Source organism: Zootermopsis nevadensis, unplaced genomic scaffold, assembly GCF_977971745.1.
Source record: "Zootermopsis nevadensis isolate Lab colony 2312 unplaced genomic scaffold, Znev_1.0 Znev_ptg000007l, whole genome shotgun sequence".
Lineage (NCBI taxonomy): Eukaryota > Metazoa > Arthropoda > Insecta > Blattodea > Termopsidae > Zootermopsis > Zootermopsis nevadensis.
In genome coordinates this window covers 14639792-14666342 of record NW_028259139.1, presented here as the reverse complement: position 1 = coordinate 14666342, position 26551 = coordinate 14639792, and the positions used below count along the sequence as shown (strand labels likewise).

At 35.9% G+C, this 26551-nt stretch overlaps 2 protein-coding genes and 1 long non-coding RNA gene across 6 annotated transcripts; 2 read left to right on the top strand and 1 right to left on the bottom strand.

Annotated features, from left to right (window-relative positions):
• On the top strand, positions 1-14605 carry LOC147874635 (uncharacterized). Its single transcript, XM_087344429.1, has 3 exons — positions 1-434; positions 7229-7315; positions 8267-14605. Exons 1-3 carry the CDS (start codon positions 324-326, stop codon positions 8360-8362), a joined length of 294 nt encoding a protein of 97 aa, XP_087200555.1. The 5' UTR covers positions 1-323; the 3' UTR covers positions 8363-14605.
• slv (sugar transporter SWEET1) lies at positions 11319-26117 on the bottom strand. 4 transcript variants are annotated; one of them, XM_087344426.1, is made up of 8 exons: positions 25981-26117; positions 25608-25750; positions 23779-23856; positions 22589-22712; positions 20866-21024; positions 19759-19878; positions 17864-17880; positions 11319-14605 (listed from the first exon to the last, which is right to left on the bottom strand). In XM_087344426.1, exons 2-7 carry the CDS (start codon positions 25676-25678, stop codon positions 17875-17877), a joined length of 558 nt encoding a protein of 185 aa, XP_087200552.1. In that variant the 5' UTR covers positions 25679-25750; positions 25981-26117; the 3' UTR covers positions 11319-14605; positions 17864-17874. The 4 variants fall into 4 exon arrangements, with proteins under 4 accessions (XP_087200552.1, XP_087200551.1, XP_021927441.2 ...); XM_087344425.1 differs by lacking the exon at positions 17864-17880; XM_022071749.2 differs by lacking the exon at positions 17864-17880 and having other exon boundaries at positions 25855-25994.
• LOC147874634 (uncharacterized) lies at positions 25185-26551 on the top strand. Its single transcript, XR_015533960.1, has 2 exons — positions 25185-25473; positions 25857-26551. It is a non-coding gene; the product is annotated as an uncharacterized LOC147874634 (long non-coding RNA).

Here is a 26551-nt window from a genome sequence, read left to right as displayed (position 1 = left end):
ACTTGCGTTGCGAAATAGTGGCACTGTGCATATATATATAAAACCACGTGGACACCTCGCGTCTGGACGTATTTAGTACTAGGACGAACTCTGAGCTGGTTGTCAGAGGCCTCCATACGCTACTGTATTCTGTATTTGACATTTATCTAGCAAGACTTCAAAAAAGAAAATTCACCTAGATATACAAAATCTCAAGTCGTGCCAGAAATATAAATTTACATGTATTTTTACGGAACAATTTGATTTCAAAAGTTGTGCTGCGATTAATTTTTGTAACAGAAGTATTTTTACACATTACAAAGAAGAGATTTTATTAAACAAATATGGAATTACAGAGTGCGTGGTGTAGACTGACTATAGTCTTTATTTCTTGTTACTTATTAGTTCTTATGACGAGGGACATAGAAGGTTATCCCATCCAGAACCCTGAACACGTAAGTACAAAATCTCACCTGCCTGCTTACATGTTAACTGCTCTAAGTCTTTAATATTTTAACGCCATTATCGTGTGAAAACTATGTGTTGTGTTTATTTGTATGACGGTGATTAAATTGTGGAACGTCGCCATCAGAAGTTTGACGCCGTGTATCCCTGGAGGTCGCCCAGAATATCAAAATTCATAAATTTACGTGCGGATCAAGAATGGTGCCATTGAAGTGCATAAGATAAATGTTTGATTGGGAAATGATTCCTGTCCCTATTATCAGCATGTTTCGTCTCCACAATTATTAAACAGATTTCGATTAAATGTGGTACAGGAGGAGGGGTTTACACTAAACGTGAATGGTTAATTTAATCCTTTGCTAATAGCACTGCATGAAGACATTGTTATACAAGCATTGTCGACTTCTTTCGATGACGTGTACGAAATAAGTTGTCTTTTTTCACTAAATCGGGAACTCCTATGACAAAAGTGACAGTTAAACACCTCCTACAGCCTTTTTGTTATTCCATAAGTGTATTTGTGTGTAAAACATTTGAATATACATAACACTTACTACGAAATTTAAAATAATCAAGTCACTTCAATATGGAAAAAAAAATTATTCGCCAATAAAATATATCTCGACGTTATGGGTGCCAAAATTTATAAATGGCGCCAGTAAAAATATAAAACTGAAAATAATTGCTGTTTTTGGCTCAAAATTAATCACGCACAAAAACTGTTATTCCCTCCCATAGACGACTTTATCTGTCCATTTTCCAAAGACCAAAAGAAGCCACCCCTGGATCCCACCTTCATTTGACAGCGTCGTTGTATCCTGTTAAATAATTTCGGTTTTTCTTTATCACAAACGGCACGGAATATGTCGGGGAATAAACTTCAGATGTGAATGAGAACACGCAGCGTCCCAACCTTCAACATTTCATCCACCTTTCGTTTTTCGGTCTTCATTCTAATTCATTTCCAAAACGCCCACGAACTAAATTGAACCGACTTTAATTTGAGATCGAGACAGTTGTCACACAAAGTACTCTAATTTGGTTACAACGAAAGACAGCTTTACGGGTTTTGCTTCATAAAATTTTACCTAAAATAAAATTGAGGAAAAGTACCGACTGAGGTCCTTCTATTCGACGCTGCATTTTCCAGTCCCTCGGTGGCCAGTCCTCAACATCGAAGTGGAGTTCTTTTGACGTTTTGTTCGAAAACGGAGGAAAAGGCAAATATTACGGAAATCCATTTTGTAACTCAAGCAAAATCACTGTGACCTTGAACTCACCACTTATCTGCCGACGACGCATATGGGACCTGCTGTCATGTTCCCTTCATCCCAGCGGTATCGAAGTCTCTTGTCCCCATTATGCACCAAAACCATCTTTAAACTCTTCTTAAGCCACGCGATAATAATCGCCATTCTTCGAGTTCTTCTGACATTCCACTTACGTCTACTAGTAGGTACACGCAAGGGGAATCCTGCACGCCTTGAAACGTCGACAGTTCTTTTTTCTTTCTTTCTTTTTAAATATGGAAAGTTTCGTTCGGGCCAGCAAATTCCATTGTTTTAACCTTGATCCCGAAGTTCTGCTTGTTGTTTACAGATAGAATTAGGTCACTGAGCTCAGTTTGCTTAATGAGATGTGGCTTTTGGCAACTCTGTTGAATTTAACTTGGATGGGACGATGTTGACATGCTTTCCATACAGTCGTCTTCTTGACTGAGAATATGAAGTTCATTGAAGCTAGCAGGAAGATATTCTTCACGTGACACTGGCTTCGTTGCAGAAGGAATGTTCGGATAATGAACTTTATTTTTGCTGCGTCCCGAAGGACCCAAAGTTACCGTAGGCCAGAAACTGCAGACATCGATGTTTGGTTGTCATGGAAACTGCGAACGGCATACTCCGTTCTTTCCTTTTATAAATTCGACAAAGATTGTGGTATCCATTTCGTATCTTGAAGTACCAAATGATGACCAAGATAATATGATTGCTTTCAGTCTCTTCATTACAGACCGAGGCTGTCATTTTGTTGAGGTTAGGTTATCAACGCGGGAAACATAATCTGACACTCGAAAGGTGTTCTTCACGCCACGTAGGTCGTTGTTGCACTAATTCTATCCGAGGTAATTGTTGTGTCTCAGGTAATTCTTGCTCTAATGTGAGCCCACGTTATTGTCGCACAAAACGGGTTCCAGCAATGGAGTCAGTTTCTACCGAAATGAAAAGAGAATTAATTTAAAGACTTAGTTTTATTTTATTTTATTTTATTTTATTTTATTTTATTTTATAGCCTTGTTGACATTGTGATTTCCTTTGCATTTCACTGAATACAACGCAGAGAAGTTTTAAATAAGTCTACACGTATCACGTGTGACTGATAATCTCTGTTTCAGCGTTATGTAAGAGTATAGGTTAGAGTGGACCAGCATAGAATAAAATAAAGTCAATGTTCAACTTTCAGTGCGCCCTCAAATATAAAATCCCAACGAAATCCGCTGAACAATTTTGGGTACGAAGCATATGGACGGGTAGGCAGATAGACAGACAGACCTCCCTCTTACACATTCATTTAATTCACTTCAGTGTGACTAACGCACAGTTGAAGTGGCGTCAACATTCGCCCTCTGTGTCAGAACAGGCCCCTGGAATCCTGTAACGTGAAATACATGTTCGGGGCCCAGAGAAATATCGCGAGCTAAGGACAATTGCACTTGGAATAATTAAGTTTCACTTACTGAGCCATGAACAGAGCGAGATGAGATGTGTTGTCTGTCATTCGCCGACAGAAAAGACGCTTGCGTCTAGTTCCTGAAGACAACTTTTAATCCACACTTAACATAATTTATTTCTTTAACACACGACGTTTCGACATAAGCTTGAAATCTTCAGTGTTTCTTCACGTTACGAAAAACGGGAAAGTTTTCTAGTTAGCAGCGCGATTATAGTCGTATATGAATTATATTTAATTTTAAGAGTGACGCGATTAATATAAAAACACGTTTCTGTAATGTTTCTTAAAAATATTTCCTCATATTAAACACCCCCCAGTTTTGTGCTTCCAAATACAAGAAATATGACTCTCGTTATACGCGCTTTCGCTATCCGTGTTCCCACATATCCACGGCTTTGTTTCAGCATCATAAGGGCGTCAGTATCCTATCCGCGGCCAAACTGTAAAGCCCATTTTACCTGCGTCGAACCATCTTCAGGCTTATCGAAGAATGTTACGCGTGTGATAAGTTTAGTATCAAAGAATTTTGGAGCCAGTTTAATACCAAAATAGCGATTGTTTTACGTTTCACATTTTACGCGTTTTCGTTATACGCGGCGATTCGAAGGAATGCAACCTCCGTGTAACAAGAGTAGCCTCGTATACAAAACAAGTGTGAAAAATTAATCACAATTTGAATGTATTATCAATTCTTAAAACATTGTGTGTGTTGTCAAAACAGTTTTAATGGTTTGTCTGTTCAAAGTCTATGCTAGTATGTAGTCTAATAAAGAACGAACACATAATTTATTTACAGAATATCCCATAAACATATACACAATCATTCAATGAATATATAAACACATTTTAATAAACTTAACCATTACATACGTCATCATTGGTACTTCGTGAATTAGCGAATCCAGTGTTGGTCAATGTCGTCCGTAAACTCGACACGCGGGGATCGATAACAAGGTTAATATTTCGTATTAAGTCCATGTATCCTTTTTAGAACACCCTGTGTATTTGTAATTGTGATTAGGGCGTTTAATTTTAGGAAATAATTTCAATTGGTCAAACATTACGCCAAAACAAAGGGTAAATAGTCAACCGTTGTACACTCTTACAAACTTCAGCCTTTTTCCCTTGTCGTGTGTCTTATTCCACACCTTCATTTCGGAATGTCGCTGTACTCCAGTGTAATGTTTTTACAAAGCTGTATACAGTCAAACGGGAAAAGGTCCTTAGTCGGTTAATGCGCATTGTGGTAGCTCTGGATTTCCAAAGCAAGCGATTGAAAGGACAAATTGCTGGTAACAAGGCATTGAATATTCACTTGTGTGTGTGTTACAGGTTTTAACAAAAGTGCCTTTGTGTTAACTACAACACGCTTAAGACGAACATAATATGAATAATATTTGCAATGATAAAACTTCTCATTATGGTTTGAAGAAACACTAAAATTTACATGTTTATGCCGAAACGTAGTCTGTAATAAAAGTAATCTGTGCTAAGTGTGGATATAAAAGAAGAATAGTTTTAAAAAATTACAATACATCACGGGCTGGATGCCCGGGTTCCGTCCTCGTCCCAGGCAGATATCTTTCTGTTCATGAGTGCGTCAGACCGACTATGAGACCCCCTCAGTTCTTACCAAATGAGTGAAGGGAGCCTTTGCCCGGGATAAAGCTGACACTTGTCACTATTTAGTGCCGAGCACAAGAATTTGTGGAGTTATACCTCCTTTAACCCTTTGAAGCCGAAGATCGTCTGAATATTATTTATGAATTCAGTCCGTACCGCGAAGAAAACACTACACCTCACCATTACGAAAATCAGCTGGTTAACCCTTTGAAGCCGAAGCTCGTCTTCATAATATTTACGAATCCAGACCGTACCGCGAAGAAAACACTTCACTTAACCATTAGAAGTCGAATCAGGCGGTACCACATAAGATTTAACAAAAGAACATCCCGGTCAAAGCCTTAACCTTCAACGTTGGTAGTGCTTAATTAAGAACATGGACTTTCCCACGTTTCTTGATTTTCTGTCATAGCATAATACATATGGATTTAGGTAAGGTGGAGCGATTACTTTTATAGTGTGCTCATGTTTGACTTCTACTCGCTAAAAGCGATTTCAAATTATCGCAAGTGAATTTAACCCAATATTTCTTATACGGGAAATTCGCATAAAACCAGAGTCCATTATCACTTTGAGAGTTTTGATTTATAGAATTGATTCTGTTTGCTGGAAGCAAGCGAAAGAATCTATCCCTGATATGTTCCTTGTGCACGAAGTTCATTAAATTAGTATTTGTGTGTTTTATTTTGATTTGATTTGTGTACTCCTATTTGAAAAGAAATAAGAACAAAGACATGTGACTGATGACTCAGATTGGAAACTTTAGAACACAAGGACAGAGGTATAACCGCGTCTTGTAGAAGCATAATGCGTGAAAAATAAATTTCACGCATTCTTAAACTCATATTCATCTTCAGCTCCATCTGCCAGGAGGCAAAGAGCCAATGAGACTTGGTGTATCCCAGAGTCGTTCTGGGATTTGAACTTTGTGAAAAGAAAAGTTTCTGCCTTGAATTCTGACAGAACCCTCAAACTGCAAGCGGGTATTTACAGTGGCAAAAGGATTTTGATTAACATAGACGAAAACTGAACACAGATATCCATGTAAGATTCGAACCCACAATCCTCGACCTAAGAGCATGAGGATCTTACTGAAAACAAACAGCCACTGGAATTTCAATTAAGTCTAAAAACTGATCCAGATGCACATTTCCGTGTTCAAACCAACGACTTTTGTGTTTCTATTTCAAACATGTCAGTAACTAAGTAAAAAAAAAATGGCCGCACCTTTTAAGAAACATGAACCGTAATCGATATCGTGCGAGAATTTTAAATAATCGATATTTAGTAGGAACTAAAGTATCTTGAAAATATTCATACGTACACAATAATATAGAATTTGGAATTTATCTTACATAAACATCGTATTACATTATAATATTCCGGTAGTCGAGCGAAAACAATTGCCCTCGGCTTGGAAACAATCGAAGTTCGACAAAATCAGAACTCACACTCCTGAGAACGAATCGAGGAAAGATATGCAAACATTAGTAGGAAGTGAACTTTCATAGAAAAAACTTTCGGAGGAATCAAGGTATATAAATAAACTTCCAAGTGGGCCCCTTCTGTAATATACAATACTCGAGAAATTCGTGTCCTACGCGCAAAACCAGGGAACAATTAAAAACCCAAAATTGTTGTAAATCCTTTGAAAACGTGGCTAAATCAGGATTTGGAAACCTCAGAAACCCACCTAATGGTCATATTCAAGACAGAATAATTCGGGAAATTCGTGTTACCTTTCATTTGAAAATCATCTGTGGTTTTAGCTACTTTCTAAACAGCCAAGAACTGGAATAGAGAAAGTAGCAATTTTATGTTTCCGTGTTTTACAAAACACGATTCATCAATTTATGAAAACAAGGGACACAAAATTTTATAACAAAATGCTGATATCTGGACGAAGAGAGATGAAGTGACATACGACAGGAGGAAACTACAGAAAATGTAGTGTCGGGATCCATTCTCTAGTTCTAGAATAAGTCAGTTCATTACACAAAATATTAGTTTCAAGAAACCCATTCGAAGAAGGCTTTTATGACAAAGCCAATGAACTTTAGATTTCATAACATGTATTTACTGATGCATGAGAAAGTTCTAGCACCATGGAGTTTGTGATGTTCATTAACATAGCAGATCATGGCATAAGTACATGCATCTTCCATTTAAAATGCAACCTTAAAAGTTATACACACAAAATGACTAAACCAATGGCAATACTGAATTCTTGCAGCCGATGCACCTTGACTCGAGTGTCATGGGGAAGTTTGGGATAGTCCATCACTTGGGGTGGATCTGCTTCTGGACTTCAATTTTGTACCACAGAACACGATAATTGTTGGGTTACATTTTAAATGGTACACTCCGCAGTCGTTCATTTCAACATGAACTGCTAAATGTTAAAAATAAATTTAAGTTTCTATGTCACCAGACTCTGAGGAACATGCAGAAGATTCCACAATGGCACTGTCTCCGCTACAGGAGGTTTGACTTGGTCAAGAGATGTCGCAACTACAGGGTAGGGCACAAACACTACCCTCTCTCTTAGACATACAAGGCCATCCACCTTCTTCTACCCATTCTCAAATTATCGATATATCAGCCACTTAAGCTTGTGAAGTTGAAATGCTAGCACAATTCTTAAAATTCTGTATATAGCAGCCCCTGAAACCTGTGTCGGTCCTCTGCCCACTTTATAAGACAGGAAAAGACCCACCCAATTTAGTCCCAAAAAAATGGAAGACATTACGCGTCCAACCACTGGGCAGAGACTCACTCACGCTGGTCCATGTACAATAAGGCAAAACAGAAGACCAGGGCCCACTATGATGGGAAGAATGTAAGGTTAGAATAGGGTGGTACAAACGAACAAAGGTAACGGTACAACACAAAGAATGCACAACGAAAGATTGTGAGAAGATAGACGAGAGTAGAATGATTCTGTCCATCAACCCACATAAAATAAAAACAATCTTATAAGATGAAGAATGAAATGACTTGTCTTGGAGGAATACAAAGGTGCAGTTAACTTTCACTCTTTGTATGAAAAGAGCCCTGGCTGCTTGTAATAATTCATACTATAATTTTCATAATCATAAAAAATCTACATTTCACATACTGCGAACAGCCTTAGAGATATAAAGCTATTAAAGTAGTCATTGCAATTCCTTTCTAGAACTTCAGGTTGCAAAAGTTTGTAGGACCAACAAAATTTGTAAGAACAGGACTGAATAGGCTTCCTACCGTATGTCCACAGGAAATAAATGTCATGGCTACAAGCATAATTCTGGACAAATGCAGTTCTTAATATCAAATCTGAAAACTCTGCTCCAAAATTTAGAGTTGCTGTAAAACAAATACCAGTGAAGAAAATATTTATCAGTATTATTATTTCTCCAGTACAGAGAACTAAGTCTTCCTCTGGTCCATTACAATTTATTATCAATATGAATTTTAAATATGATTACAGATGGCACAGACATCAACCCATCATGAGTATTCTGAATCATACCACATTCCGGCTGTGGCCATGGGATCACCTGCCAAAGCATCTGCAGAAAAATAGTGTCATTTCTGGAATGAAGATGAAGTACTAATTCCGCAGTCTCTGACAGCTGCACTCTAGATGTCAGCACACTACAACTTCACAGACGACATGTGAAGGAAGAAATAACTGATCTCATGGCAATCACTACTGCAATCAATACTCAATGAGGGGACCACAATGTAGAATTTTCAAAATATGCAGCAACATAGTCTTCCAGTCATCGGTTGAGCATTTAATAAATCATGTAAGATTCACTAAAATGTACGATAAATGCAACTGCTGATGATGAACTGCAGAACAAGAAGTTAATTTGAGTCTACAAACTGTATACCATAAAAAATGTAATTATGTTATAGTAGATAATAGTGTGACATTAGGTAGCACTGGTATTTTTATTATGTAATAATTACGTAGCCAGTCTGAAATATGTTTGATCACATGATGAAAGACTCTCGGGCTAGCCCGAGAGTCTTTCATCAGCTTCACTTTATACATGTTTGATCACGTCATAGAAATTCAAATTCACTGTAGAGCAATGTCAAGATATTAAGAAACCAACTTCAGTGGATGAATTAACGGGTTCCGAACTGGATAAGGCATGACAGCGTAAGGAGTCAAGCATAATCAATATAAATATGAATGTTTACCTTTGAAATATTACATCCCAACACCATAAAATCTGTTGTAAGTAGATCAATTTAATGCATGCAAATGAAAAGGGTATACATCGGTATTTTTCCCAAATATCATCTTTAAGTATAGACCCACAAACTTTCAAGACAACAGCGCATATCCCTTCAAATCTATTAACTGTCAGGGAAGGTTGCATTGTGCCATTATCATGGCTACAGTGGTACTCTGGTGGCAAGTCCTGAACTACTAATGTTTACTAGAAACCACAAAGTCTGCCACTCCCACAAACACCTCCTGCTCTGGGTATGTGTGTTTGGAATAAATAACCTAAAAGTAAGAAGTCACATTTTTACCTGCCATAATAGGCAAGCTAAAAGAGGGCTCTGCAAAATATATTCCTTAATATCGGAATACATCGCTAACCACATATATGAAACAGTAGAGGAATTACATATTACTTTTAACAGCTGTTCTGGCCAAAACAGAAACCATATTGTTATAAGATTCCTTGCAACATTTGTTGTTAATGGGAGATTCAACAAAATATTCCAGTACTTTCCTGTCACAGGACCCTTTTAAAAACGTTCTACACAAAATTTGTATACACCAGAAGAAGACTGCAAACTGACTAGAGTAATCAAGAAAAAAAGGGAAGTCTTCAGTAACCCTGTACAATGACAACTTCAACGCAGAGTAGAAACAGTGGTGGTCAAAATTTTATAAAAGATTGTAATGCCAGTTCAGTCCTCTGGTAAAGTTATTCCCAAGGCACAGAAAGGCAATTTTTCCATTTCACAGTATTAATGAGACCAGAAGAAGTTATCACCACAGACAATTTCAGGCTTCCTTTGCCCCAAACAGAAAAGCCTTCCCTAATAGCATGTGCCCAACAAATGCAAAAAAGAGGAATGACATCAAACAGATCATGAAGTATACTGACCATGATTGTCACAATTTTTGGACTTTTACAGGAGACAACCAGTAGAGGCCCAGCATGAATAAAATACTGGACTAGAAACGAACATGATGGTCTGAAATGTATATTAAAACTTATTTATAACAGTCTTTTAAATAATATAAAATGTTGTTATATAATTGTGAGATTTTCTTCTATCGAAACCACTTACACTTGCAAAAAGTGTGAAAAGGGCACATGCCAAAAACAATAATCATGTCATTTGTGCTATTAAAAGATAAAAAAAACATGGTAACAGAACTTAAATATATTAGTCTTGCCAATTTCTGCTTGAAGAACAGTGCTGCTGAATTTTTCAGCTCTCTGAAACAAGCTTTTTCCACTTTGCCAAAATATAAACATATTCAATTCTTTATCCACTTTTACAGGTGGCAGCATGTCTATGATTGGGTTCTGTGGAGGTATTTTGGAGAGGCAATCCAAAAAAATTAATGCTGTTACTCAAATCCAAAAACAAATCATGCTGCTGACAAATTTCAGTCTCTTATTCAAAAAACCTCTTTTGTGGCTATATTTTGTACAATAGATAGTATAAATTAGTTTAACATTTGTAACTTTTACAGTTAGTTTAAATTATTTTTACTGTTGTAGCCTTTTAAACTTCTTTAATCAGTGACAGTACCATATTCCACATTTATATTTAATGTCTTTGAATATGTAAATAAATCTTTTATTTAATTTATTTTATGTTAATAGTTTCAAGTTTTATGGGACAGCAATCTGTTGATCGTTATCTAAGTTTGACGTTTAGTACAAGTCTGAAGGAGCAATCTCATAATGGTACTAATAAGCAAAACAGTCCTGTCATTACACCTAAATATTGCCCTTAAATCATTAAACTAAGATTTTAGATTCCTTAATTTGTTGTCATATTCAGTGATACTATATATAGTAAAGTAATGAATGATTGTTCCTGTGACTTCACTACTAACAATTAATTACATTGTATCTATGTTATACGAATTATTTTCAAGTTGAAATTTTATCAAGACTGTTTCCTTGTCAGTTTTATGTAAGTGTAACATATGACCAGTCTCTTCATGTACCTACATAAAATAGTAAATAATAATATATGGTGCATAAAATTCCTCAATTATGTTTTCCTCTAATGAACACAGCACAGAAGTAAAAAAAAATCTCCTACAAATCACAGAGAATGGAACTTCCAAAATATTGTGGTTTCAATAACACCTTCACAATGGAGGATGTTACAGAAGATAACTTAACACAATGTGTTGCACCATCATCAGAAACCTTCAAACTCAAATGTATCATGACGTCCCAGTGTCTGGCTTCTATCTGTGGTAATAGCACGAACATTCAACAGTCCTTCGAAAGATAAAGCAATATCATATCACCAGACAATTTAAAATGAACAAAACTTGTGTTTATTGGATACATTTAAGAGCAATTACACACAACTGTTGGTATGTTTACATCATCAATGCAGCTACTGAGGGAACATAAATGTTTAGGTTTCTGTATTATGTTCTTGTAGGCTTGATGTCAACCCATTAGTCTGACAAAGTCATGTGCACATATTTATGCACTTTTTAACTTCAAACAGAAATATGTGCTATCCAAATTTCAGCAGTGCTATTGTCATTCCATGTAAGCATTATTCTTTCAACCTACTTTCTGAAACAGATGTAGCTCGTATTTAGTAACAGCTTATATTCACAAAAATAAAATTCCAATAATTACTATACAGACACCAACGCAGAGTAATTCCTTACATCAACATTTCTCAAAGTGGGAGCCGCAACCCCTCCCCCCAGGGACCGCACAGCTTTCTATGTGGTAGCTAATGGTCTAATTATAATACATATAAATTAATAAGAAGAAACACTACATTAAATTATAAACACAAAATTTAATACAACAAACATTTCATAGACATCTTTAAGGTTGACGAAAGACTCTCGCGTTACAAGCTGCGTCAGGTGGCTGAATGGTGAATAAACCATAACCTGAGACTCTTTCATCAATGACGATTGCCACGAAAGCTTCACTTTATACATCTTTAGGGTTCATTAGTAACTATTCTCTGACATTACCATATCACATTTTAAGTCATTTTTATAGGCTGGAAGCCTCAAACTTCTTTATTCAAATCATGAGAGCCTCAGATTAAAAGAGTTTGAAACCACTGCCTTATATCACAGAATGTTTATGTTGTTCAACAAATTATATGCAAAGTCCATTTAATTTGCAATACATCTGATGTTTCACCCAGTGATAGTGAAACAAAGAAATGGTAGATAATTTGCATTCCCCATATTCACAAGGTTCTGACTTTGTCACATGTGAAGGATGGGAAAGACAAATTGTAGAAAAATTTGCACGTGATTCAGTCAATCTCAAACACGGGACAATTTGGACCAACAGTGCGGAACCATTCCCTACACCACAAGGTTACCTAATATAAGTTATAAATAATATTATGATTCACTACCATATAACATAACAACAATCAACAAACATACATATTTAACTTAAAACAAGTCTGTCAGACAGTTTCCAAGTCAACAGACTGATATACGGCTCTTCCAGTACTGAAAATTCACAACGTTTCAGAGGTCTTTGCTGCCTCCCAAATCAGTGGCCCTGATGATGGAGGCAGAATATAATTTTAACTGAGTAGCATGGAAATGTAGTGAGAAACATGTTTCCCCTGCATCCGCAATATGCCATTTCTTATTCCTCTGACAAAGGTTGCAAAGTCCTAGGAACACCAAACAACTTATATGAACCACAGACCACATTAAAGGATACTTAATTGATGTCTTCAACGATATATTTTATGTAACAGTGGAAGACAGAAAAGTGATTTTTTCTACCTTTCAAAACAAATACACAAACAAAATTCAAGCTTCAACACCTGTGATATCATTTGCATCTTTTCATCTTTCCTCTACAGCTGACAATTTTTTTTTTACAGTTGTTAACATTACACTACATTTTCCATTTAATACATTAGTTTAACCTCAGGCTAATTAATAGTGCGTCCAAGTGCAAAACATTATCATCAAATGGGATGAAAAGATGATCATGAATGGTGAATATGTAAGGATTTGAAAGGAGGTGGGAACAGTCCATTTGAAGGTGCTACCTTGCATTTACCTGGAGAGATAATTTGTACTTGGTGCTTGTATTACAAAAACAGTACTCACAAAGAATAAACTAATGACTATCAATATAAATTGTCATGGTTTCGTGAAGAAAGGAATTCGTTTGTTGTCACATTCATGTATAATACGAACATATATGTAAAAGACACACAACTTTAACACCAATAACTCTTTGACAGAATTAATGATTTATCTTAAAATAACAAAGTGCATTACATGCAGGTTTTCTGTTACCATTTATTACCATTACCAACTGCTAACCTCTGCATTTGTCTTAATGCCAACGCTGCCCACCTGTTGTCTAAAAGGAAAGCCACACAGCAATCCTTTTCCACTTTAAAACATCAAATTGCATATTCTTTTACACGTTTACTATTTAATTAATTGGCATTTTGAAAATACAGAATGTTACTATTAACAAATTAATCAAATAATATTAAATGGTTACTCATTTAAAGATTTAAATTTGTAAACAGTCCTAACATGTCTGAATTTAAAATCAAATCTGTATTTTACTGATTGATGGAGTGAATATAAGACCGGCATTACATATTATCCATAAAAATAGGTGGAATGCAGAATATATCTTTACCACGTGTTTAATGGTCCTCATCTTGATTGTTTTGATACCATGTATTCTGTGATCTGAACACACAGTCAAAATCTCAAGCAAAAGCCATCTCTATTAAGACCATGAGACAGATTATCCAACACATTATTATTACTACTGTCTTAAAACTGATTTTAGAAATACTTGCAGTTTATAAGACATCAATAATAAAATTCATTATAGAACAAATGTTATATATATATATATATATATATGTGTGTTTCAAAATAAATAAAATGATTACAGTTACAAAAGTGAAATAACTTGGTACAAGTAGAGAAACACTTCCCCTGCTGCTATCTTTAATTCAGAATGGTGTCATCACTGTTAATGGTATTACATACTCTACATGCTCAAGCAGTCGTTATGGCCCCAACTGAGGGAGGACTTTCCTGACCATTTACTCTTCCAACAGGATTGGACACCAACCCATTTTCACTTCGCCATGAGAGCGTTTCTTGATTATCTGCTGCCAGAAAGTTGGATAGTGTGTGGTGGAACAACACCTTGACCACCAAGATCCCCAGACTTCTCAAATCTTGACTTCTCTTTTCTGGGGTTTCATCAACGATTCTGTCTACAGACTACCAATGCCACAATCCTTGCCAGGGCTACGAGGCTGGATCTCAGATGTGGCTTCTCAATTTGGTGCAACAATTTCATTACTGCCCAAGCATTTGTCATGTAAGTTGTGGTGCACATATTGAACACATGTAAACAAAACTTTGTAACTGTTCTCGTTCATTAAATATAATCAGCTGTAATCATCTTATTCATTTTTAAACACCCTGTACATTAAATACAACAAATTCTCCACCACGGTCATCTTGAGAATTTTATTATTACGAAGGATAAATAAGGAAGAGCGTAAGTTCAAAACCTGATATGAGAGTTCCCAATATGTTCGGTACCTGTAACAGACAAACAAAAATCTCCTTCAGTATTCAGTAGTTTAAAATAAAATCTATTTTTGATCTTAAAAGAAAGAATTACAACTATTCACCAAAACATGATTTATACAAAGAAAATATTTGATTTTTGAACACGTGCAACCAGCCAACTAGCCTTTAACTGGGAAGGATAATAGTCATAAGTATAACGTGCATCAGTTTTCTCCACAGATTAATAGTGTGGGTGACTACTTTTCAAAAGTCCTTTCTGATCACATTTGCAAATATATTCTACAAACTCACACAAGAACATAAAATAATATGCATTAATTACTAAGGAATTCCCCACGAAGGGAATCAGAAAGGATGACTGTGTCGGGGGGGGGGGGGGGCACTTTAAGGGACCAAAATGATGGCGGACTCAAGGTGAAATTCAGATAAGGAAAAGGACTGGGAGGAGATAAGATATGGTATACAAAACACACAGAGACAATACTTTGAACCAGAGAAGGGTTCAGAGAGGAAGAGGAAAAAATTATGGGGCCAAAAGGGAGAGTGGTGTCAAAAGGACATCTATAACCTATTACAATTACAGCAGAGTTCAAGGACTTCTAGAACCCAAAGCTTGACATGTACGCCCTGCGAATGGGAGAAAACAGTACTCAGGCAGGTGAAGAAAGAAAGTGTGTGGACACTGAATGGGTGATCAAGAATATACAAAGCAGATTCAAAAACTAAGACCAACATACAAATATTTTTGCGTATGACTGGCAACACAGTAACTCAAGGTCAGATGTTGACATGCTGCAAGTGTGGTTCACTTGAAATCTGCCTGTGCCCAGGTAAGTGTGGCATAAAGATGACTAATCCAATTAACAATATTTTTAACTTTTTGGTGATCTGAAAATATCTCAGTTTTCAAGTACAAATAAATACATTTAAGAGGAATAAAATCCACAATTGACTACATTATTGCTAACAACAAATTTAAAATAAAAATCTGACACATTAAAGTCTTCAAAGTGAATGGAGTTCACAGTGACCACTTTTTGCTGAGAAGCAAATATTATTTCTGCACACAAAGTTTAATACAAAAGAACTTACAAACATGTTCAAGATCATAAAAAATTAAAAAGTTGCAAATGTGGAACAAGGAATTAAAAGAATTAACTAACTAAAATAAACTAGTGTACAAAATATACTTACGAACTAAACAAATACAACACTACACAGATTACAATAAATAAAATACTGAAGTACGAAATTATTCAGGGCCATTTGGAAGAGAGGCCTAAAGGGGCGGGAGAACCACATGAATACAGTATTTAAGACATATAAGGCTTTCAACAGTGTGCCACACAAAGCTAAAAACTGGAGAAGTCCAGGTATGAACAATGTAAATGTTAACATTTATTGAAAAATAACTCTTCAATAATATCTAGCAGACCCAGCAAATAACAAAAGATTGGTACACTGGATTACAGGTTAATATGCAGAAAAAGGGATAAAAACAAGATGATGTGTGTATTTAAAGAGGAATCAGATTACTGCAAACTTTATTAAAATTAAACAAAAACATACAAATAAGCTTAAAAAGTAGAGTTTGAGGTTTTCATGGCAGTGCTGAAGATGGCTGTCTTCTGAGTTGTTATGCTGTGTAATCTGGTACAAGTTTACTGAAGTTTCAGAGGTCCTTGCTGCCTCCATCATCAGGACGATGAGCAAACTTGCTACATAGCGCAACAACTCAGAACAGACATCTTCAAGCTTAAAAAATATAGTGAAACGTTATTAGAGAAAAATACAGTTTTAGAAATGGAAGAAATTCCATACATGCTGTATTTTACACACCAATAATCATGGGAAGAAGAGAATTAAATTTCATAATATATGCTATAACAACAAATTATGAGAAGGCCTGTGATTGCTTAAATGGGGAAAACTTACAATATGTTCTAACAGGAAGCACTAAGAAATGTAGCAACATAAAATCTGTAAAGAATTTAAAAATCTGTATCAAGTATCCAACAGGACAGATCTCAAAACCATTATTATAATAATGGATAAAAACAAGGATGTGGTGTGTCCCATTCACATATATACGAGGTGCGATCGGAAAGTTTCTAGACTGCGCCTATAAAAACCCGTACACATATCTCAGGTATTAAATTCATCCATCACCCTCGAAGTAGTTCCTCTGGGAGTGAACACAACGATCCCAGCGCCGCTGCCAAGCCTGGAAGCATCCCTGGAAATCTTTCTTTGTCAGCCTGTCAAGCACCATCTGCGATTCTGCCTGAATCTCTTCTATCGTCTCAAATCTCCTTCCCTTTAGCTGAATTTTCATCTTTGGGAAGAGGAAGAAGTCACACGGAGCTATTTCTATAAATCCGGCGAATAAGGAGGGTGCAGGATGACGGCCAGAAACTGCCGAACTTTGAGGGCGGTGTGCGCTGGCGCGTTGTCATGATGCGTCGCATGTGGAGTTCTTCCTTTAAAATCAGCTGACAGGTCCCATAGCCTATCCCAATAATGTCGCACAAGTTGTTGATGGTACAACGTCGATCTTCGTGAATGGCCTGCCCAATCTTCATAACATTTTCGGGCGTTGTGCTCGAAGATGGTCATCCAGAACGCTCGTCATCATCGACAGAGGTTCGGCCATTTTTAAAACGTGAATGCCACACAAAAGTTTGTGCACGACCCATTGCAGACTCCCCAAATGCTTGCTTTAGCATTCATAGGTTTCCGGAGCCGTTTTGGTGAGTCTTTGGCAAAATTTGATGCACACGCCATTCCGAAATCGCAGGAGGGTCGGTGTAATTCACTACCAAAACGCCCGTAACTAAGAAACAAATGCTAATTCGATGATGCCGGCTGGCACACCGATTCACTATGAATGTAGGCCGCAACCCCTAAAGGCAGAAGCTCGTACTACATCCGGTTCGCCCGCTAATGACAGTCTTGAAACTTTCCGATCGCACCTCGTACATGAACTAAATAATAACTGAATGGAAGCAGCCTAAAAAAAGGAATCAATTGGCATGTAACAAAGTAATTCAAACAAGGTTATATGCAGATGTTCAAATAATAAGGGACAAACCTGAAAATGAGTTAAGCAGCCATACACCAACTGAAGAAAACTGCATATAAATAATATATGACAATTTCCACATCAAAACAAGTGATGGAGATATATGAAAGACATAGTCAAAGAGTCAAAATAGAAAAAGACCATAAGCTAACAGAACAAGTAATTATCTGATTTCATGTACTTACAAAACAGGACTTCAAAACTGGAAAAAAAGATAGATATAAAGTTACAAATATCCAGTACAACAAAATTAATTATATAATTAAAAGAAATTCTGTAACACAAATGTTAACTGATACAAAATTACGTTTACACGATATAAAACTAGAAACATTTAACGAGGACAGTGAAATCTGGATTTTAAATCAAAAGAAATATAAACTGCACAAATATGGGTTTTCAGACCATTACTAGACTTTACTGCCAAAGAAATTTTGACATCAGAGAAAGATTGAAAGTTACACACATATACCTGAAGAGATACGAGAACACCAAAAAGTTTTAATAATCATTTGGAAATAATGGAAACAGACTGTCTTCCACAACTGGCATAACAATGACCATCTTTGGATTCATAGGACACAAGCCTTAATGACACAAAAAATAAAAGAATGGAAAGACAAAACGAGGAGAAAGAAGAAATGCAAAAAAATACTTTTTTGGAGATGAACTTTCAGTCCAAACATTTTTTGACATTTTGTACATTTAACCAGCCAAGCGAGAATGACGTCCTGAGAAATCATGCCCTATCTACAACTCCACTGTAGTGAGTGGATAACTATGATGATTTTCACCAATGAAAACATTTAATGTGTTTATCAGACCTTCCAGTTAGTTCTAGAAGATACTTAATGATTGAAAACTGTCCTAACTTCAAATCATTGCTAGTCAACATCACAGTGGCGCCTAAGATAGCATGCATGTGAGTGATGAAGTACTGTGTGAACTATTTCAAGATAATGAATGCAGTGAAATTTCTAAACAAATGTCATGATAATAGTGACATAAACAAGAAAATTTCATCAAATAGCCAACAAAGTGTCAGCTCTGATGATTAAATCAAAAGCTGCAATCGTATCTCCGTAATATTGTATAGGTGAGTAATTAACAACCATTTATAAATCTTGGCAGTTCAGTACATTCACTGTTGAGTAACTGCCAACAGAAAATTTGCATATACAATAAATGAACATTAAGAACAATGATCAGTGTAAAATTTAAAGAATGCATCTGGCAACTCTGTCTACTTGACCTTCCCAGTCTTATTACAAATGCACTGCTATTCACATGCAACGGAAAAATAACAAAACAAAAACTTTCAGAATGTAATGCAACAAATAATTTATATTCTGATACAATAAGCAGTTTTTGAGGTTATGTTTGTCAAGGCATAAAATTTACTTATGACAAAATTAAGATGATTCCTGAATTGTTTGTTTGTTTGTTTGGTTGGTGTGTGTGTGTGTTGGTGGTGTGTGTGTGTTGGTGGTGTGTGTGTGTGTGGTGTTGTTGTTGTTGTTTTTGTTTTTTAATGCATTGCCCCAGATCAAATTGTTTTAGGGGAGGACGGAAGTTCCAGGAAACTAATTCTCTAGTACCTACCAGATTTTAACCTCATGCTGTATTGTTTTATTTGAATTTAATGTCTGTGCGGAACCACATACTGCAATTCACATTAAAAAATCTTATCATTTTCCTGCAACATTCAACTTCACTCTCTGAGCTATAAAAAAGCATTCCTGTTGGTCGGGATAGTGCGGCCACCTTTTGTGAAGAATTTGAAATTGTACACAAGTGTCATACAGTTGATGTTCAAAATGTTGATAACTTAAGTGTGATTTTGACACTTTTATTGATGTTTCTTGATTTTAAGCAATTGTAAAATTGTTCATAGTATAGCAATGCATATTTGGTAGGTGTGTTGGTAATTTTTGTGAGTTTTATTTATGCATGTACATAATAATCTAACCCTAATGAGTTCAGACTTTTATCTTAAAATTACAATCTTTCATGAAAATGTAGCATAAGGGTTAAATATTCTGTCACCTAATAACATTTGGGGTTGGAAATTGTTTCATACCTGTATAAACGGATCCTCCAATAAATAGCCATAAATAAGCCACTGTAAACAGCACACAAATGTAGCCATAATCAATGGTAGGGGAAGGCTATCCACACTCTTCACACTTAAAACATGGGCCTGTAAACCAAAAAGAAACAAAAACAAATACACAATAATCTGAACTGAAGAATTTGTTGTGCATCTCATGAACAATTTAACCCTTGTAGGATTTGAAGTTCACACAGTAGTGAGTATGAAGATGGCTGTCTCCTGGGTTGTACTGCAGTGTAGTCTGGAACAAGTTTACTGACATTTCAGAGGTCCTTGCTGCCTCCTTCATAAGGGTCAGCAAGGACCTCTAAAATGTTGGTAAACTTCCACCAGACTACACGGTGCAACAACCGAGAAGAGAGCAATCTTCAACCTAAAAAAGTTAAATATTGGTGTCACAAGTGTTTTTGTCATACAGCACCTGTCAAAACAGTATCATACACACAACTGTATATATAAAATGTGTTCAATTAATTCAATTCAATTATGTTGATAATAATAATAACATAAAACTCTGGGTAACTAAATTTTTCACCTTTAACATCATTAACTAAATAGACCTGAAGGTTGATGTCAGTGGAATACAACAATTCTGGATCAAAAGGGCAGATTTACATAACTATTTTTTTAAACACCTGACATTTAAAAAAAATCAATATGGTTAAAACACAAAATTCCAAATTTAGGTCTAGAAGTTTCATATGCCAGGTACCATCAACAAAGCAAAAATCTAGAAGACAATATTTTAATAGCAGTAATTCATCTTCAGAAATATTTGAAAATACGTGTATCTACGTGATCTCAAAAAGTTAACTACTACTCAGAGCAAATTTCATTTTCTCAAGATGGTAAATACACAGATGACTGTCTTTTGGATTGTTGCACTATGTACTCTGGTCAAAGTTCACTGAAACTTTTGAGGTGCTTGCTGCCTTCATCATCAGGCAGCAAACACCTCCAAAATGTTGGTAAACTTCTACCATATTACACGGAGTATAACCTAGAGGACAGCCATCTTTGTATTGCACATAGCAGTTTCATTAAAATTAAACAATTAGAAAATTAATATCATACCAGCATTGTTAGTGGTGCAGCAAAAAAAAGAACTGTCATCAAACTGGCCACAAAACCAACAAGTGTTTTAGCTTGGTTCAAGTCAGTTTCATACTGTGTGTAACTGAGTAATGCCAACAAAACTGCTGTAACTCCTAGCATCTGCTTGACAACTACAGACTGAAACAGAATTTTATATCAATAAAAAATTTAAAACATTAACATTTACATCACATGAGGCAAATCTGTTCTATATCGCAGTGAAATGCCAGCAGACATCAGTTTACTTATGATTATCCACGTGCAGATTATTTGCTTTGAGGATTATCCATGCACATTTTGCTTTTATTTGTTGAAATTATTTAAGTTTCATTCAGTTCTTGAACTGGCAGCTTTCACCTTGGTGATAGTGGGGATCATCCCCACTGCTTCCCATTACAGGCACTTATTCATCAGAAAGTATGTAAAAAGACTTCCCTTAATTATTTTGTAAAACAGTATCCTTTTCTTTTGTATCTTCTTTAATTTCTTTTATTGTGTCTGCATTAGACACTTCTACCAGCAGACACAAAAAGCCAACTTCCCTTCTGTCAACACCTGCTTCATCAGTGTGATGAGGATCCCACCTACTGACAGACGACTGCAGATTTACAAGGGATGGCATTAAGAATTTCCACAAATGGCATACATGAGTGGAGAGCAATCCACATACAATAAGACCTGGACATAAATAACACTGGTTTTCCATAAACATGCGGGCCAGAATCATAGAAGCTAATCTCACTGATCCTTACATCTCAGCGGCAAAACATACTGGTCTATGGTATCTGCAATTTCTCCAAAGACATTTGTCGAAGAATGTTTCCTGTTGTCATGCATGACAACAGATGTGCTTTTTACATGATGGTTCTCCAGAACATTTTGGTATAGCTGTACAGGAGTGATTAGGTGGTCAGGAAGCCTGAAAGGAAGATACCGCTGGGGAGACCTAGACGTAGGTGGGAGGATAATGTCAGGTGGGATCTATGGGAGATGGGAGTTGAAGGAGACTGAATTTTTCTTGCCCAGGACAGGGTCCGGTGGAGGCCTTTGGTTAGTTCGGTGAGCCATGTAGTTCGTTAGGTAGTTAAGAGCTTAGACTTTGTCTGACTTTTATACTAACTTACATAATTTCCGAAGTTTCTAGAAGGATGTACTCTAAAAAAGGTATTTTAGGAAGGCTTACACTCCTCTGCCCTTGCTATGCCACCTGTCTGAAATAACCTTTGTGAAAGAAACACCAGGGCAGCAACCTAACACTGAAAGAACATCAGTATACTCACTGCCCTGGCTCAAACACAGCCTCGCCTATAGTTTACTTATTTTGTATGAAGTGTGTTACATGACTGTTTGATCTTGAATGCAGTGTATTAAATTAACAACCAGTAATTAAACACATTAATTAATTTAGTCACACTTCAGAATGTGTGTTAATAAATATATCATGAGATACACGGACAGGTTGTAGATTTAAATGAACCCCAGTACTCCTAGAGTCACAATTGCTTCTACCAGTTCTTATTCTTTCTCATAAGTGAATGAACATAAGTATTAATTAATATTCTAATAAAGTATGTGTCCTGAAAACAAGAAGAAAACAAATGGAAAAATCCAAAGATAAAACATGTAACAATACACAAATCACACAATATCCTTTCTGAAAATTTTGCTATCAGTATAACCTTGCTCACATTCATACATTTACCTTTGCTATAGTGTAGAAATAAAATGTAACTACATAGGCAAGTTGCAATGAGGTTCCTATGGTATTGACTATGATGAGTGATGGATCTTGAAGAAGGAAACCATAGCGTAACCAAATACAGGACCTACAGAAATAACACTACTAGTTACAAACATTCTTTTACACTACAATGTATACTACGAAAAACAAATATATAATTAAAATAATTTTTAACACATTTTGTTTTCTGAATACTGTTGCTTAATATAACAAATGCATCCAACATGGCATATTGAATGTTCTTGATGTATATATTATTTTTTTACCACCCCATCGTGGAACGGAGTGTTCATTGTCCATAATATAAAAAAATGAGGTGAAGAACTCATGAATAGTGTTAAACTGACACAAGTGTGTACTTACAGAAACAGTTATGACTGTAATAACTGCAATGAAGTTCAAAATTATGTGCTGCTGTCATGATAAAAAGCAAGAAAATAACTAGGAACTATGTAAGACTTGAGGTTCTCACAGCGGTGAGTATGAAGATTTCCGTCTTCATACCAGACTACACAGCGCAACAACCCAGAAGACGAAAATCTTCAACTAGGAACTATAAAAGCAATCATGATGCAAATTCAATTTAACAAATAAGAGTTCAATTAATTTGTTTAGAAACTGAAAAAAGCTTTCCACCTCTCATGAGGCTCCTGAACCTTTGGTTTTAACGTGCTGTATCACAATCACTGACCACTACTTCTGCGTAATTGAAGTTGCCACGATGACAAACGTGGTGTCCACCACGCAAGATAAAAAGGGACTCACATCTATAGTGATATTTAAAAAATAAAAACACAGAAAGTTATTTTAAAACCTTCAATTAGTCTTGCTGACCTACCAGGCTTCTTCCTACTACACATTATAAACAATGCCACATTTGCATAATGAATTTTGAAAAACAAAATTACAAAATGTTACCTTGTGATAAATGTCTCCAGTTATCGTCTTATTTATTTTCAGGATTCTAAATCTGACCAGTCTTTGACTTTAAATGTTTCAAAAAAGGAGCAAGTATCAATGGACCACACTATGTAATTCAGACAGTTATACTTCACATATAATCTCATGAAATTTTAGTTTAATTTTGAAAACTAATCATTAACTACAATTCATAGTTAAAAATTGTTAAGCAAATTAATCAACAGACTTACGAAAGGAATCCTGAAACAAATGGGAAAGGCGAAGAATCTCCTGTGGTGCCATTCCGTACATATTTCTGACAAACCAAACTATAACAGAGATAAATCACATTAAATAAAACTAATAAAACTTATATCTATTTACAAAGTGTGTGCTAATATGTCTAGAAAAATTTCTACTACAGGTGGAAATAAAATAACCCTAGAAGGTAACTTCCCTTAAGTCCACTACTACTGCTACTACGCTGCTTAGTCAGTTACATGAAGACAAGTAGGTGAAAAGTTATGTTATCCTAAATGTAAACAGTTACACAGATTCATGTGACCACTTATGCAACCTTTGCATTGCGTCAGTCTGAGCAAAATCACCGTCTTCAAATCAATATATGTGTCAATACATTTTGACATGTCCTCCAGCATCCATGGAGTTACAAGCTGGAACAACACCGTAAATTTAATTATTCAGTCGCCCCCCAATAGGCTGGGACCTTTTCTTTGGAACACCACAAACCATCATTGGGACTTTCTGTAGTGCATGCTGGCCATGGAAGAGGAGGATACAAATCTGTTGATCTATGACCAAATCAATGCTGAAAGTAAATGTTAAGATATTTTATTATAGAGGGAGCAAAGTGTATGTAGCTGCCATCTTGCTGGAACCATAGTTTCTGCAATGACTTTCCCAACATGTCTACATTTTTGGCTCCATTCACAGGACCACAGAAAATAGACAGCACAATTCTGGGGAAACATAACATTTCACTCTCTGTACAGTTGAGGTGTACTACAATGTCCAGTGTTGAATATATCAAAAACTATGGATAATGGTCTTGTGCTACTCCCATTGGCTAGGGATAGGCATTCACTGTCCAGTCCCTATAAACCTAGCCCCCTCCACTCAATTGGCACATCACCCTGATGACAGAGGCAGTATGACCTCTGAAATGTTGGTAAACATCTACCATACTACATGGTGCAACAACACAGAAGACAGAAATCTTCATACTCACCGCTGTGAAAACCTCAAATCATCTATTCTACTCTATTCTATTAACCATCAGTCTAAACCCATATTATTTGCAGATGATATTATTATTTCATTTTGCTCTCATTCCTATCATTTGTAGTGTACAACATAGAAAAAGTTTCAACAAACTCATATATACACAATATATGTACAAAATACAAATATAACCTTTACATGTCAAACACTTAACTCAGTAAATAACAAAATGGAGTTTACTACACTGAAATTAAGCTATTCATCCCCCTACTCTCACAATTCTAAAAAGTTTAAGCCAACACTAAATGAGTATCTCCTACCTCACTCGTTCTACTCCATAAAATAATTTATCTCAATGAAAATTTTTAAACAATTTACAAATACATGCACTCAATAGCATTGATTATTTCTTGTGTAAATATTTTTTACAGTAACACTGTAACAGACTGTATATCAATCACATCTATGTAGTTTTACATTTGTATTAGAAACAGGTATTGTATTTGTGCTATGATGTTCTATATTCTTGGCTTGGGCCTATGATTGATCTAAGTAGTAGTAGTAGTTGTAGTGGGTTTAGAGACACACCAGCTACTCTATTAGTGAAGGATCTATGAAATGTAAATAAATTCTATTCTACACATGCCATGAAGGCATATCAAGAAAATACAGTAAAACTGTAAGTGGTCTTGGTCTAGCAGCTGGTAAGGATAACAATTTTTCACTTGCTCATAATACATTTCAGACTGCTGAAATCATAAAAGCATTTAAATACAATTACACATGATAATTTAAAGTTGTTACTGTTTCATGCAAGGTTTTGACAATACGTACTTACATTCCAGTAAAAAACTGTAATATTGTACAAAATGAAGCTGATGTAGCAATAACGTCTTTAAATCCTTCCATTGCATATCATCAGGAAGTGATCTTTTGTGCTAACAGAAAAAAGGAAACTGATGATGGTTGAGGCAGTAGCAGCTAGAAACAAGTCAGTCCAACATAAGTTCCAAATCGTACTTCACTATGTTATTTCTTAATGCAAAATATGATGTCATACAAAAGTCCAAAATCTGTTTCCTTACAGGTATCAACACGATGCCTGCCTTCTGTCAGTCATTTCATTACCGCTATTTCATAGCCATACTTGCGGCACTAATTTTCTTTAAAACGTTCCACTGTACAAATCACAAAGTTGCTGTAATGCTTACCATTGTATTTAAACATGAATTCTAGAACAATGAACTGAAATGCTTTCCACGGCATAATCCTTGATACTTGAAGCCACAGATACCGAACCGGCAATAATCTAACCAAAACCGCAACAGAAGATAACAAAAACAAGTGTGAAGTGCTTACGACATATGAGCAATCGTATTCACATGGTTGCCAACTAGGTATATTCTTCACTCTCGAAAACAAACTGTATTGTGTCAGTAAGACGTGGAGAGGTGATACCATGTTAAATCGCAACGGTATGGCACATTATGAAGTTGCAGGTGGAGGGGTTTGCCTCCAGATTTGGAGGGTAGCTGCAAATGTATTGTATAAACTGTTCTCGGCGTAGGGAATGGGCTGGGGCTAACAACTACACAATTAAAAATGTCATGCTTAAAAATGTTGCACAGGGCTTCAGACTTTGACAGATTGTTTTGAATGACATAAGCAATGGACAATGATTTGTAACTTGGAAATGTCAGTAGTCTCCATTGCATAGGTTCTCTGAGAATATAAAATGTTACCAACTTAGAATTTAATAAAATATGAAAATGTTGATCTGGA

What these genes read in the sequence shown, in the direction of transcription:
- LOC147874635 (XM_087344429.1), top strand. Translation starts at nt 324, where the DNA reads ATGGAATTACAGAGTGCGTGGTGTAGACTGACTATAGTCTTTATTTCT. An exon ending in CCATCCAGAACCCTGAACAC is followed by an intron (nt 435 to 7,228) that starts GTAAGTACAAAA and finishes CTATGTCACCAG; the next exon opens with ACTCTGAGGAACATGCAGAA. An exon ending in AGAGATGTCGCAACTACAGG is followed by an intron (nt 7,316 to 8,266) that starts GTAGGGCACAAA and finishes ATATGATTACAG; the next exon opens with ATGGCACAGACATCAACCCA.
- slv (XM_087344425.1), bottom strand. Translation starts at nt 25,678, where the DNA reads ATGGAAGGATTTAAAGACGTTATTGCTACATCAGCTTCATTTTGTACA. An exon ending in TTACAGTTTTTTACTGGAAT is followed by an intron (nt 23,857 to 25,607) that starts GTAAGTACGTAT and finishes TCTCTGTTATAG; the next exon opens with TTTGGTTTGTCAGAAATATG. An exon ending in ATTTCTACACTATAGCAAAG is followed by an intron (nt 21,025 to 22,588) that starts GTAAATGTATGA and finishes ATTCTGTTTCAG; the next exon opens with TCTGTAGTTGTCAAGCAGAT.